The sequence below is a fragment of the Lichenostomus cassidix genome, chromosome 3, assembly GCF_008360975.1.
Source record: "Lichenostomus cassidix isolate B80296 chromosome 3, HeHo_3.0, whole genome shotgun sequence".
NCBI classification, from domain to species: domain Eukaryota; kingdom Metazoa; phylum Chordata; class Aves; order Passeriformes; family Meliphagidae; genus Lichenostomus; species Lichenostomus cassidix.
In genome coordinates, this window is record NC_139483.1 from 48,312,303 (window position 1) to 48,327,515 (window position 15,213).

A 15,213-nucleotide genomic window follows, 5' to 3' on the forward strand; every position below is an offset into this window, starting at 1 on the left:
GCTGATCCAGGCCAGGATGCCATTGGCCTTCCTGGCCTCGTGGACACACTGGCTCATGTTCAGTTGCTGTCAACCAGCACTCCCAGGTCCTTTTCCACTAGGCTGCTTTCCAGCCACTTTGGAAGCGTCAACTTCAGCCTTTGTGAAAAGGTCTCAGAATATCCCAAGTTAAAAACAAATCTACCTGAAGAAGACTCACTAATAGCTATGTACATGTACTTAGTAAATTGAGAGATTGCTGTGATGTGCATACTACTTGATAAGAGTCTCCTTTGTTCTCCCCTACTCAAGCAACGTTTGGGTTTTCTCATAAGAAGTGGATCAGGTAATAGTGCAACTGTCCTGCCTCAAACGTGGGAATGGGCTGGACTGTGGGAGCTCCAGCCAGGACACAGTGATGCTCAAACACTGAAAACTTTGTGACCGGCCTCACCACAAGCTGATGCAGCTTACTATGCCATACCCGTATGTTTCTGGTCCATTTTATTCCAATCTTTTCTAAATGTCAGGCCAGCTGAATGAGGAGGGAGAAAGGCCAGGGGCCTAAGCCAGGGTACTTTGGTAATGTTAAGGGTGCTTTGAAGAGGAGTGCGTGGAGCCATTCCGTAAAACCCCTTGTCTTGTGAAAAGGTACAAACAATTCCTTCTCAAATTAATAGTGGAAAACAGTAGTTTATAATTAGGTTGAAAAATCAGGCTAATGTGAAGGACATAAAGCTAAAATATTAGTATCTTAGAAAAGTGGTTTCTGCTCAGTCATTTGGGTTTGAATATACTTAACTGTTGGTTAGAAAAGGCAGTGACAATGCAGAAAATGCAATCTTTCAACAGCAAATGAGATTTTAAGTACCCTACTTATGGACATTCACTGGCAAGTTTGTGTTATTTTAACTGAAAATGATCCCACATTGTTTCCAAAGATTTTAGTTGTATACAGTATATGGATGCCAATAAAAATAACTGCTGGGAAAAAGTTTTGCTGAAAACATTTTTAGTCAAAAATTTAGATTTAGGGAATAGTCTTAAAACATGTACTTTAACATGTGCTTGAAATTGAAACAAAGTTCTTAGGTTTTTTGGTTTTTAAGTAGCAGAGCCACAGAACTGCTGGGATTAATCAGCAAAAGGATCAAATGAAAGTAAGTTTTAACATAGCTGGCAGTCATCTGTCACTGGGACAGTGGGCTTATCCATGTATGGCATCTCTTTGCTTTTAAATGTCTCTTGACATTTAAAATAGAACTTTACATTTGCATTTGGAAGGAAAGGTTTTGCAGAATGAGGCAGGTCAGTTTTTGACAAAGATGTAAAGTGTTTGACAGCTTCTGAAGTGCGTATTTGAGAAGAGTCATATTTCAGGAAGACAGGTGATATTATCACCAAAGACTTCAGAGCTTTAAATATTTTTTAAACTAAATCCATATTTTGTGATGCAAGACACTTTGTTTTGTAATCCATAGGGTAATTTCCAAAAGAGTCCATTGCATGTGATTGCATGCCCCACAATTTTCTACAAAAATAAAAGCACATCATTCAAGTCTCCCAAATTACAAAGGCAGTTGAGAGTGCAGGTGACTAGTGATCTGGAGGTCACTTAGGTTTCCTGTGAGCAGCACAACAGCATTCCTTGTAATGTGATGCAGACTTTGCTTCTAACTTTCAGTGTCTGGCTTTTAAATGAAGGGTGAAAGTTAAGAAGTTAAGATCACATACAACATCTGTAGTACAAAACAGAAAACTGAAAGGACACTTTACAACTTTAATATAGATGTAGGTAGGCTGGAAATAGGAAAATAAGTTTTGGGCATCAGTAATAACAGTTCCACTCTGTAGTCTTCCTTAAAAACAACACTTCTAATTAAAGTGTCATTTTCAACTATTTAGCATTGTCTAGTTAAACCAACTGCTCAGTGAGTATTAATACATTGAAGAGATTGAAAGAAATTCTGATCCCCTTTGACTTTCAATCGAAGTTGAAGTTTGCTCTGCACCTAGTTAACAGCAAGTCTCCCTCTCTTCAAGTTACTGTTCTTTTTCAAATGTATATGTCAAATGCAGTGGTTTGAATGACTCAGGGAAAGTAACAGAATGGAAATATTGTGATAGTTTAAATAAAATAAACAGGGTTGTTTTCCTCACAGTCCTGAAGTCTCTGTTAAAGCAGTCCACTGGGCTTGGGCTGCAAATGTGACAGAAGCTTCCTATAGTGCAGCCTTTAAAGCAAACCCGCACTACTCAGTTTCTTAAAAAACTAAAACACCACGTGAAGCAGAGCTGAGAGCCCCAGTCTGCAAGCCAGCACACAGACTTTCACTGCATGGGTTGTTTCCCACCAGCCTGGGTGATCAGATAGCTCATGGCAATTAGTCTTAATAAGGCAGTAGTGTGTTCCTAGGTGGAATAGCTGACTCTACTAATTGCTGGCAGCCACTTCAGGGATTCTGGCTCCCTACATTTAAGAGGGGAGTCATATGACTTCATGCTCAGTTGTTGCTTGTTAACTTGACCTTTCCTTTTCCCTCCTCCCTGTAGTTTCAGTGTGGGAAATTAAACAGTGCAGCAGTGTCAGTTTAAGGTTACTCCTCTAGCAGTAGGCAAAGAGCAGAAGCTCAGAGAAGTGGAAATACTCTGGGATGATTATCTAAGTTTGCTTTTTCCTATGAGTAACTACCAGTTGGATGCAGGAAAGTTCTCAGATGCCTACACTCTCAGCCCTGTTCTGGCTGGCCTTCATTATTCTGTTCTGGCTGGCCAAGGAGCAGCTACATCCATGGAGTGTAATTCCTTCTTTGAGGCAGGTACTGCTGGAGCTGCTCCTTGCAGCAAGGCTGCCATGCTGTAAGGGATGTGGGGACACAGGGTGCTCCAAGGGGGATCTCCCAGTCCTGATGTTTCAAGGATCCAGTCAGACCAAGGTCATAGGAAAGTGCATACAGGCACTGTCTTAAACAAATGTAAGCCTTCCCAAAAATGAAAGGTGACAGTCAGGTAGAGTTTTTCCAATTTACCTTTGGGGTAGGAAGATGGCAGCCTGTGGCCTTGGGGTGACTATTGGGACCAGTATTGAGCTCTGCAACTGGGTAGGTGGAAAAAACCAAAATCATTGTTATGCCCTATTACATTATCTTATTTTTCTTGGTCAGAGTGTAGGGTTGCAAAAGTCCATCCTGATGTATTTAGGCAAAAGGAGAAAAGGGATATTTAGGTTGGCAAATGAGCAGAATTGCTGTCAAAAGTAATTTCTATATTGCATAACTGATGTTGAGATCTGAGTCTGTCAGCTCTTCCTAAGAAAGAGAACTGGTTTTTGCATGATTTGAAAGTCTTGGAGTTGGTTTTACTTCGTTTTTTTTCCGCCAGTATCTGTGATTTCTGTAAGGGAAACAAGCAGACAAACCTGGAGAAATACCAAAGCAACATTGTGCAAATTCAAAAGCAACAAAAAGCACTGCAGAAAGTACTGTAATAGGAAGTCAATCCAATTTGTACTCTCACCTTTGCACTAGAAAAGATGATCAAAATGCAAATTGGATCTTGGTTACTGGCAATGTTCAGTGTTTCAACAGTCATTGGATATGACAGGACTACAAAGGAAAATGGGGAGACTTAGGGAGAAAATACTGCTTAGTTCCTCTTGGAATAGTGGAAGCTGCACATCATGTCCCACAGGAGAGGTACTACTATGGCAGCAACACCTCTGAGCTGTGGGACTGTGGATGAGGGAGCTAGAGATCGCAGTGGCTGGAGAGAGGGATTCAGACTTCAGTTTCCCAGTTGGCAATGATAGGGTGGAATCCTTTCTCTGCTACCTACTCAAACAGTTTGGTTGCATTTTATTTTGTTTTGTTTTTCCTGTCCAGTGTTCATCTACTGCAAAAGCCATGAACTGCCTAGAACAGGGAACAACTGACAGAGGTTTCTGAACAAGTGACATTTCTGAGGCATTTGGTGGTAGAAAGTACTCTGTGAGCCAAACAAATGATGATTGGCAAATACATTGTGTGTTAGGATAGTTATTTCAAGTCATCAGACATAAGATACCAAATTTGTTGTAATTTACTGACAACCTAGAAAGCTGGGTTTCTGTTACCTAGCAATTTTTTCCAACCTAACTTTAGTTCCACTTTGTTGGAAACAGAGGAGTCAAAATTTGTTGCAGACTAAATTGCTGAAGCCTGCAGATGCTCAGCAATACTGCTGTTCCTCTTGCTTTCACTGAACAGCTGCAGGCAGCTTCCAGTTCCCTGACTCAAAGGGAAATTTGGCAGTTTAGTTTTCTCTTTCATGTCTGCTCTGAATTCAAACTGTAGAGGCTAAAAAGTCAACCTGGAATCAATAGGAGGTAAAAATATGATTTTGCACTCCTGCTTTAATTCATTTGTTAACAAATCTGTTAGAATGCAAGCTACCTCCCACTCAGATGAGATTAGTCCCTCTGGTCACAGCAGGACTCAAAAACTGCAGAACAACAGGGCTCTAGGTCTGACCTTAGCTAAGAAGCCCAGAAGCACAAGGTCCTTAACTATAGAAATCTAGACCAATTACTCTAATCCAACTGCAGCTGAAAAGCACACATTTTAGGCTCATGTTACGGCGTGTCCAAACACCTCTGGGCACCATGTGGTATGGCAAATCCGTATGTGTACCATGGATACCCTCCTAGTCCTTGCCTTTTTTGTGTTGTTCCTCCCCAGAATGTTTCAGTGCTGGAGAACCACCACTGGCGCTCTACCATAGGCATGCTCCGAGAGTCGCGGCTGCTTGCCCACCTGCCCAAGGAGGTCACGTAAGTGTCCACCAGAAGAAATGCATCACTGAAAATACGCCATGGCCTTCTTCACCCTTGTTAAAAGCACAGTGGCAAAGAGGCACAGGCTTCAGAATAGGCTGAACTTCTTTCATGTTTTTGGTGCTACTGTGAAATCATGACACAAAGTTATACGGCAGAAGTATTTTTTAAGACCTACCCACTTCTGCAGCACAGGAATGGCCACTCTCAGTACCAGGAAAACGGGAAGTCCCAGCAGGAGTGGACCTTCTCAGATGGATTTTTGGCATTTTTCATTTTACATAGCACCAACCAAATATGGAAAGATTCAGTGATTAAAACCAGGAAATTGAAAGACTCGGTCAAGGAGCATCAAGACTGGTCAGGACTTCCACACCTCACTGAGAAAACGTGGTTCAGTCTTTAAGGATAACCAAAAAAAAAAAAAAGCAACATGAGCACCTTGGCAAAGACGCTGCTAGTTTTTTACCTGCTGGTTTTGTGCAGTGTTAGTCCCACCAAGGATGGGAGATTGAGACTGCAGTATTAAATTTTAAATCACAGGTGACTCTACCAAGAATATAAACAAGTTACCTAGAAGCAATAAGCTCCATATCCCTCCAGAAATTTTTTGCATCAGACCAACAACTTTAACAACTTTGACTGTAACTTCAAAGCTGCAGTATTCACTGCTTAGCTCTGAGCAGCTGAAGTAAGACGTGAGCATTTTTCTTGATGCAACATGCTGTTGTTTCAGGGTGGGTTTTTTTGTATTTTTCTAGCACTTTTCAGAAGCTTTCAGAACAACCTGTGCCAACAAGCATTTTTCTTCTACATTAGCTATTCCTCTTGAACCCATTTGGGCAGATACAACAGTTGTACCCCACAAACCCCAGCAGAGACTGACCAAACAGATCAGATTGCATCCATAAAGAAAGAGGGAGCTTTATGCCAGCTGTGATCCACAGCAGGGTGTTTTGAGCTATCAATGTTCAATGTTTCCATGATTAAAGAGGCTAATTTTCCTCAATTGCAGACAGGACATCGAGCAGCAATTGGGCTCCCTGATCTTGGCAACAGACATCAACAGGCAGAATGAGTTTTTGATCCGTCTGAAATCTCACCTTGACAATCAGGATTTGAGGCTGGAGGATGCACAAGACAGACATTTTATGCTTCAGGTAACTTCAAAATTTTTTTTTAATTGTTTTTATTAATTTTTCAGGTCACAGTATTTCCTAGGATATGTTAGAGTAGGATATGATAGCATGTCTGGACATCAGCCTCTCCTTATCTATTTTCATAAACACATTCCTTCTTCCACCTGGCATGTCAGGCAGGCATAAGGTGCCTCCAGTATTTCCTTATGTAATTTCCTTGAGTTAAAGAGCTGTGAATGCAAGATATGGAAGAGTGTCAAATGCAAAGGAATGAAGATCAGCTAGTAATTCTTTTATTTCCAGAACACTGCTTCTCTTGCCAGGTAATGCTTCAATTGTAGTGTCTCTCTCTCTCTTCTGGCAAATGTCACACTGGTGATATTTTCTAGCACCATGCAGGAGAGACCCCTTGTTGGTGTTCTTTCCAGGACAGCCTGACATCAGGTGTCCAAGTCCTGTTCCTGTGATGGATGCTCAGAAACTGCCTCTGCAGAGACAGCTGTTGCCATGGCAGCAGATACTGCTCTAGTGTATCTGCCCAGCTAATGAAAAACCCGTGCTTTTTTCAAAAATCCAATAGATTCACACTGGTTTTTCCAGCTAAGCTGCAGTCATTAGCAGGCTCTTCAGAATAAACCTCTACCTTGTTAAAGCATTATTGTGCTTAACGTAGCTACATATACTTGCTTCTTTAGAGAAATTACATTAATTTCATTCTTAAACACATAAAGAAGTTGAAGTAATCATTATCATTCATAACAAATAAACACCTACATATTTTCCTTCCGTTGAAGTTACAGAAGAGGGGACAGCTGCAAGAAAAGAAGTGCTGATCTGTTAATTCTTCCCCCTCCAGCAGCATGGGAAATGTAGTAGCTTCTCACCTGTCCTGCCTCAAACACAGTGTGTCAGATTCCTGCACAGACTGTGCAGGGCAGGATGACAGATTGACCATATTTCTGGACAGACGAGGCAAGAAAGTTGTTAAAATGCCAAAAGCAGAGGAATTACTGCTCTCAATTATGGAAAAAAAAGGTTTCTTATGCTCTAGGAACTTAGGAACAAGGCAACAGATGTAGTAAGATTTACTTATCTGATGGATTAGTTGTGGAAGAAGAAAAGAAGAAAAGGAAGAAATCTTGATTGATTGCAATAAGCTAAAGAATGTTTGAAAGGTCCTTGTAATAGACAATGACATTAAGGCTAATCAGCTTAATCCAAAGAGAAAAATTACTGGGAGACTTCCCTCTGCCATTTCACAGATCTGAACTCTTACAGGAAATATTTCTTATGTTTTCTTCCCGGGTGCCAGAATGACTTCTGACTTCTGTCAGACTGAATGACTGTGTTCTGTCTGTGAAGAAACAAGGTACATGACATTTTGTTCCAAGGCAGTAAGACAAGCAGACTACTACAGGGTTTATTTTTCTGAAGCAGTTACTTGGTTTTAAAAACCTCTTCCCCTGTCCTCATTCCCCTACAAAGCACTCCGAAGTACTAGTTAACAAAGTGAAACCAGGCCAGGGGCAGTGTGGAAAGCCCTGTGCTTAGCTTTGTAAACAAAAATACGCAGACATTAAGATGAAGTGTAATTGAAGTGAGATGCAAGGTCACTCACTGAGACCGCAGAGAAATCATGCCCAAATACACCAGCTTGGCTCTTCCCTTCCTTGTCATCAGCCATGGATGCTGAGCCAAGCAGTCAGCAGGAGCCAGCCTGAGGCTTTTGTTGGCTTATTCCTTGCAAGGAATATCCAAAACACTTTGCAGCCTTGGAATGTGGCCCTGCTCTTGTTCTCACTACGGTAAAGCAGAGGGCTGAATGAAAGTTTTGTTTGCAGCTTAAATAAATGCTCTTTTCTCAAAGGGCACATTTGGGTGAGGCTGACTCTCTGAAAGGTGATCTTAACCCTTCCCAGCACCACTGGTGAGGCCTGGGAGTTTCATGACTGCAGATTAACTGCTGAAGCACTGCTAAACAGTAACTTCTTTTCTCACCACTACTTTTCTTCTTCCTTTCAGATTGCACTCAAGTGTGCTGACATTTGCAACCCTTGCCGGGTCTGGGATCTGAGCAAACAGTGGAGTGAACGAGTCTGCGAAGAGTTTTACCGGCAAGGTCAGTCCCTTCAACTCACAGCAGTCCACTTTCACCTCAGCTTTCCATGCTCTTTGTGTGACAAGTCAGAGGTAGCATTCAGCATAACCAGCTTGCCTTGAAATGTGCCTTGAGAATGAGCTGTTCAGAGATACATTGCCTCATTGGAAAAGTGGGAAGGGGTAGAAGAGCAGCTTCTCTGCCCTCACTGTTCCTCTACCAGCATCAGGCAGGAGGGAGGGCTGTGCTGTGCCTCAGCACTTGAATTCAGCTGAAGAGCCCATGGCTGGGTTCTTCTCTGAGAACACTCCAGTCACCATGAGCATTTCTAAGCTGGAATGGTGCCGGTGCCACACTGCCCCAAAATCCTATCACTGTGCTTTGTCTCGCTTTTCATGCTTCTACTACAGCCCCGATGGGAGCCTTACCCTCACTGTTTCCCAAATATGAGGCATTCTTCCGCCTGCAAATGCAGAGAAAGGGTTCAAACACACTTCCCAGCATGCTGTTGAAAGGGCCAAAGCAGGCAAGCCAAACCTCAGCTAGAACCTACTGCAAATGTTTTCAGACCCCTGCAGAGAGCGCAGTCAGGCAGGGCCTTTTTTTGAAACACAGTAATTACACCATTTGGCTCTATCTGCATAGGCAAGGTCATGCTGTGCTACAATACAGGGTGCAACAGAGTTTAATCACTGCTAAATTCTTTGTTCAGAGCATCCTGAGAGTTGAAGGCAAGGGGTACAAACACTGGAAGAGCAAACAATGAAGTCCTCAGTCAATTTAAAATTCTGCACTACAAAATTAAGCTACGTCTGGGCTGATGCCTGGTACAGTTAGTCTGTAACAAGGACAAACAGGTCAGCAAGTTAATTTTCAGCCAATGTCAGTTTAAACTGGTGAAATGTCTTTGACTTTGATGCCTTTGAAGCAACATAAACAACTTCCCCAACAGTAGGTTTAGTTAGTCAGATGTTGAGTGAAAGCATCGTGAGGTGCAGTACCTCACCTGTAGTGTATTGGGAAATCATGCTGAGAAAGACAGCTCAACTCTTACAAATGTAAGCTTTTTCCACAGCCCTCAAGATTTGTTAGTCTAACATCTAAAATACACCTTTGAAAGGCGATACCTGAGTACATGAGACCAGTGACAAGCATCACAAGGGAGAAAAGGAGCATTTCACGTGAGACAGTATACAGAAACTGTGGTCTATCACTAGTGGCTGTATAATCCTGTTCTGTGACACAACCCCCCTACTGTTAAATAGCATGCATTTAGACAGCATTATCACTTTAAAGTGTTTCTGTAGACCTCTCTACCTCCTTACACACAATGGGGCTTGAGGGTATTTTTTGGCGCAAAGTTTAACATTTGGAAACCCTAAGGTCTTGTGTTTTGATTTTTAACTATAGATGAGACAGATAATACCACAATTAGTGCTTTGTTTAATCTTCCTTCTGGAACAAGGTTTTAACATTTTTTTAATCAAACACTTCTAAGGCCATTTTAAAAGAGACTCAGATCCCGATCTTCCAGTGTTCTGGTGCATCTGCACTACATGTTAGTAAATAAAATATATGATCCAGATACATTTCAGGGATCATCTGATGCCTACAGCAGCTCCTAACAAAAACCTTTCCTAGAAAAATACCTTAACTTGTTCTCAGATGTTCTAAAAGTCAATACAGTTAGGAACACAGGGTAAGTAATACAACTTGATTTGTATATGGAACTGGAACTAGTAAGAAAAAATTTTCAAGAAAATGGCTAACATTTAAGCAACATTAATGATCAGTTTCTCTGATAAGGTTTGCCATTGCTTGGAAGGTTTTCCCTAGCATAAAGGTCTTCAGGAACGAATTAATGCAGTTCCTTTTATAGTAACTTGAAACAAAAAAGTTGACCATCATTTTAAGTTCTTACCATGCGAAGACAAGTCCTACAAGTGGCTTCTGAAAGACAAGATGTTGATACACTTTGAGCCACACAGGTCAACCATTTTCTACCCAGAACACCTACAGAGGGAATATCACTGGAGTTAGAAACCTTCTTTCAATCAAACATTTTTGGAGGGGTGGGTGAGAAGAAGTTAAACTGTACATTTGGAAATATGAGAAACTGTTATTTTGTCTCAGTTTTGCTGAATTGTTCCTTTTGATTGTTCATGAAGCTACAAATGTTTTCCTGATACTTTCTGAGTACTCAATTAGAACTGAAAATACTCTGCTCACATTTATAAAGTAATTGCATGCTGCAGAGGGAAGAAAGGCTAGGCTTAGAAATGCATATGGAGTTTGATATGGGGCTGTAGAACCTGAGTCGCACAATAGCTTTTAAGTCAAAACTCTTAGTAGGGAGAAAAGAGCTTTTAAACAAAAACAGTGGATTTAAAGCAAAATGTTTCTTTATGGGCTGAATACAGTGTTTTGTCTAAACTAGCAGGTCTGTCTTTCTTACAGGAAAGTTTTGCCTAAGCAGCCCTTACTACATCCTTGTTAGTAAATCAGATGGACAAAATATTATTGTCTGAGTGGAAGTGGCACATCTTAGCTTACACACAGTTAACTCTCACTTCCCTTCTGTACTGTAGACAGGAAAGGTCCTGTACCTCTTGCAGTAGCCAGGATTGTCCACTGGCACAGAAGGTTAACAATCACAAAGGATGAATGTGTTGCACTCACAGACAGAGAGTGTTTGTTTTAAAAAAACCCCTACCACCCAAATCTTAGAGCAATCTTCGCATGAAGTAATTGCAGGCATGGGGGAATGCAGTCTCTCCAGCAGAACAAGTGACTGTTGTCTGAATGGCAGTGAGCAAATGAGACTTTCTGAGATGTTTTTCTGCTGAATTCTTAAATCCAGCATAGTCATTGCTATTGATTATTTTCAACTCCATAAAAAACATCTCCTGCCATAGCTATGTACAGAAGACTGTCCTGCGTGACGATTTCTGCAGGAATAGTTTCTACTGACTGTTTATAAGCATCTTTTGAATGCCAAATCTGGTAAATTCTGCATCGGGAGCAATCTGAGGTGGCATCTGGAGTGAGCAGATCCCCCAGCCAGGTTTTTCTTCCAACAATTTGAAACAGTCCCCAGGGCTAGTCACAGCAGGAGCTGCCTGCAGGAATTATCAGGACAGCCCCGGATTTAGAACTGGAGACCTCCCGGTCCAATTAGTCAAATACTTTGCAATGAAGGTGACTAGGAGTTCAACCAACTGCTTTGCTGTCTCGAGTCAGTCCTCAAGATGTGTAGATGCTTCTCTGGGGACTTCCTGGATGACCCAGAAAATAAATATGCTCAGCAGCAGCACAGGCATAGCCTGATACCCAGCTCGAGCACAATAATAAGACAGATTTTTAATTTCATTCTTTTTCCACATTTAGAACTTGAACTCCTTAGCTCTTGACACATGAAACATGCTGCTGGAGTCCATGCTCTGGCCCTTACTGTTTTGTTAGTGCAGCCACAGCTTTGGACTGCCAGGCTCCAACACTCTTCCTTTTCCCAGCCATTTCCACCATAACACAGTAGCAACTTCCACTGCAGTACTACTGGAGAGGCATTTATTCTAAAATTGATATACTGTAGTTTTCTGGTAGGAAGAGATTTGAACAGTGAGTAAATGAACTAGAATGTCTTAAAAGTCTTTCACATGAGAGAGTCTATTTTAAAAATTAAGGTCCTCAGAACACTTACTTGCTCACATTTGAAGTTATTTCAAAAGTCATCTTTTCTTAGATTGTTCTTTGTAGGGATAATTGGTTTCTCTGATACCTAAAAAGTCCAGAAAATGCAGGTATTTGGAATTTACCATGGTCATTATTGGTAGAAGATTCCAACTCCTCACACAGTTGCAGACACTTTAAGAGTGTGGCATAGGTATGGAGAAGAGATAAAAGTGGCAGAAAAATATTTTCTTTTTCTTTTTTTTTATAGGTGATCTGGAACAAAAATTTGAACTGGAAATAAGCCCCCTTTGTAATCAACAGAAGGATACAATACCAAGCATCCAGATTGGTAACTATTAGTTTCATTCTCTTTGTGTTTATCTCACTATGGCACAAGCTCTAAGAGAAACTTTACTCCACCATGTGCCCCACTCGTCTAGTAGTTTTAAAAATAAGAACTGTGGATACCATAAGAGTTAAAAAATATGTTCTAAATTAAAATGTTCAAAAAGAAACCTATCTAAGCCAAATGTTCAACAGAAGGACAAAGGAGTCTTTGCCTAGGGGAAAAAATACCCATGGGAAAAAATTGCAGTCAGTGTGTGATTAAACACGGGTTACTTTCTTGTCTGAAATCTCCTCAAAGGGTTGCTGACTGTCACAGATTTTACTGTGACACACGCAGATAAAACTATATCTTGTCATGCACGCTGGTCAAAAGCTGTGCATTTCAAAAGGAACCGATGTCTGAGAGTTTGTTTTTATTATTCATCAGGGGTTTTACCACTTATTTGCTTTGTGCTCTCGAGGCACTCAGTGGGGCTGTACACTGGCAGAATTCATTTGTTGCTCACCAGGTGTCCCTTGTGTGTTTCTCCAGGGTTCATGACATACATCGTTGAGCCACTCTTTGAGAGGTGGGCCCAGTTTACAGGCAACACTCCCCTATCTGAAAATATGCTAAACCATCTCAGGAGGAACAAGGCCAAGTGGAGAAGTTTGCTCCACAAGCAACACAGCAGTAGTAGGAGCAACGACCACTCAGGCCAAGTGACTGGCAGCCAGGAACAGACTTTAAATGAAGAAGAGACTCCTTAGTGGCAGCTTTGCACTTTTCCTTCCAGCACTGCTATCTCCGTCTTGGTCACAGCAGCAAACAAGGTCCCAGGGAGCCAGGAGCCTGTTGTCAACACCGTGCAAAGGGAAGAAATGGCAAAGCTCTAAGGGTCCTCACGAACAAGCCCACAGTTCTGCTGGGTTTATTTCTGATCTTGGCGTTCCTCTCCCCTCTCTTCATTCTGCGCATGCCTGATGCCATTCGTCACTCCTGATCCCAAACTGCCCCAGTGCAGAGTCCCTGTCAGCAGCAGTGAAGCTGGGCCAGTTCCAACTGCCATGAAGCAGGGAGGATTGCTGAGAGAACAGGGGGCACAGAGATGCACTCTTGGTGATCTTTTCATTTACCACAAGTCGTATGGTGACATCTGTATATAGGCCCAGAGTGCCACACCCTTTCCAGGCTGGCAGCTGGGCTGCACATTAAACCACCAGCATCTCCAGCATCCAGAGGACACGGGCTGAGCGGGATGGTGCTCGCAGAGGGCAGAGAGTCGGGTTGTTTTAGTACTTAAAACAAAAACCTTTTTAACTTTTGTATTCTGTGCACTAAACAACAGATCTATAAACCTTGGACGGAAGTTACTCTCCGTATACACATCTCCAGTGTAACAAGGCTCATTTTGGTAAGCATTTTTATGCCACTTTGGATAAAAGACGGGCATCTTCTCATTGCAAGGAACAGTATTCCCTCACAGCTGACAGGGAAGGTGTAGTACAGTCTAAACCTTTGAAACACGAACAGATCTATCTTTTGAGTACTGTTTCAAGTTACCTGTTTATATTCATATGTGTACATTTTCTGTAAATACAAAGCGCTACTGATTCCCATGCCAAAATTCTGGAGTACTGTGGGATGATTGCTACCTGTAAAAACATTGGCACTGTGAACAGAATACTGTTAGTTTTAATACAAGAGAAAGCATTTGTAAATATGGTATAGAGTTTATTAATATACACCATTGTTTGTGGATAAAAGCCTTAACTTTTAGCATCCTTCATCTTCTAATAGCTGCCAAAATCATATGATTACAAGATACAATTCTGAACTGCCTTTCCACTATCCAAGGTGTATCAAAGGTCATTAAGGAATGAAGTCTGGCAGGATAACTTCTTGAAAACTTCAAACACATTCCATATGGGTCCGTGTTGTTAATCCATGGCACCTTGCACATTTGGTCTAGGCAAATGTTTCACAGAGCCTGAAGTTTTAAGTTGAAAAAAACAAAACCCAAGCCCAACTGCAACACCACATGATTTGACAGTTCAACTTGATTACCATTTATTCAAGAGTGTGAATTTTTACTAAATAGCTTAGTGATCTACAAAGCACGACATTCTAATAGTTCTGGAGTTCAGTTGTTTCCTTGAGAGATGTTGCAGTGTAGCTGATTTTTTTCCCCACATTTCCTCCCTTAGATAGTCAGCATCAAAATGCTTTTGCATTTTTCTTTTAATTAAAATAATACTTCAACTTACTTTTTATATTGGTCTCAGTCAATGAAGGAAACAAATGTGTCGTAGTCAGACTATTAAGAAAAATCCTCTTAGCTATCACAGTGGCTGAGGAATTTTCTATGATCTTATGTTTGTGAAAGATACTTGGCCTTAATCGTGCCACAAACCACGTCAGTTCACAAAGTCTTTATAAAACTTTCCTTAAGCTTCCACCATTTCAATGAAATTGCATTCTCAGACACTATTGCATTGCACCAAAGTGATTGTCCCCTGCTCCTCTGCCCCCAGAAAGAATAACTGCATTCAGGTGAAATACAGCGTTGTTGTGAACCCACAGTACATCAAATCTGTATAAATGCTTTTCAAAAGAATGAGCAGGTATGGCCATGAAGTCATGTTTGGTTAGTCATGTTTGGATGTGAAGATGTTGAAGAGGCTAACGAAGAAATACTTAAGTTGGTGTTTGAGAAACAGAGAAAGATGTTTACCTTGTAAAAGTGCAAGGGAAAATATGATACATTTTTCTCATTACAGGGGATATTACCTTGATGAGAGAAGATCATACTCATAAGGTGACTAATATGCTTAAAGGAAAATAAAAAGCATGAGTTTTAGTGAAGGATGATTTACTCCACAAAGTCTTTGTATGTATCTTCAGAGAAAAGAGGCTGAAACCCAGTGAAGTAGGAAGGTGCAAAACACAGTGAGCACACAAAGCACTCCAGCAATGTTTTTCTGCCCCTCCATGGCAAAACCAGTAGAAAACCTTTTTCCTCCCACTAATCTAAATGAGAGTCACATAGTAGAAGGACTGCAGCAAGCAAAGAGCACAGAGAGAGTTGTAGTAGAATTAAATTGTTTTTAACTACAGGGCTTAAATGTCTTCTTAATGACAGGTGGGTGATGGGGGTGGAATTGTTTTTAACTACAGGGCTTAAATG

General features: G+C 41.3%; 1 protein-coding gene across 7 annotated transcripts in view; it reads left to right on the plus strand.

Moving 5' to 3' along the window:
• PDE7B (phosphodiesterase 7B) overlaps positions 1-15,213 on the plus strand; it is a 184,315-nt gene that overhangs the window by 151,024 nt on the left and 18,078 nt on the right. For 6 of the 7 annotated variants that reach the window (XM_085055649.1, XM_085055651.1, XM_085055650.1 and 3 more), the window contains 5 exons: positions 4,695-4,786; positions 5,805-5,949; positions 7,951-8,047; positions 11,967-12,047; positions 12,579-15,168. In XM_085055649.1, the coding sequence (XP_084911775.1) occupies positions 4,695-4,786; positions 5,805-5,949; positions 7,951-8,047; positions 11,967-12,047; positions 12,579-12,796 (633 nt within the window). In that variant the 3' untranslated portion in view covers positions 12,797-15,168. The remainder of the gene's footprint in view (positions 1-4,694; positions 4,787-5,804; positions 5,950-7,950; positions 8,048-11,966; positions 12,048-12,578; positions 15,169-15,213) is intronic. The other variant, XM_085055648.1, reaches the window with a different exon arrangement.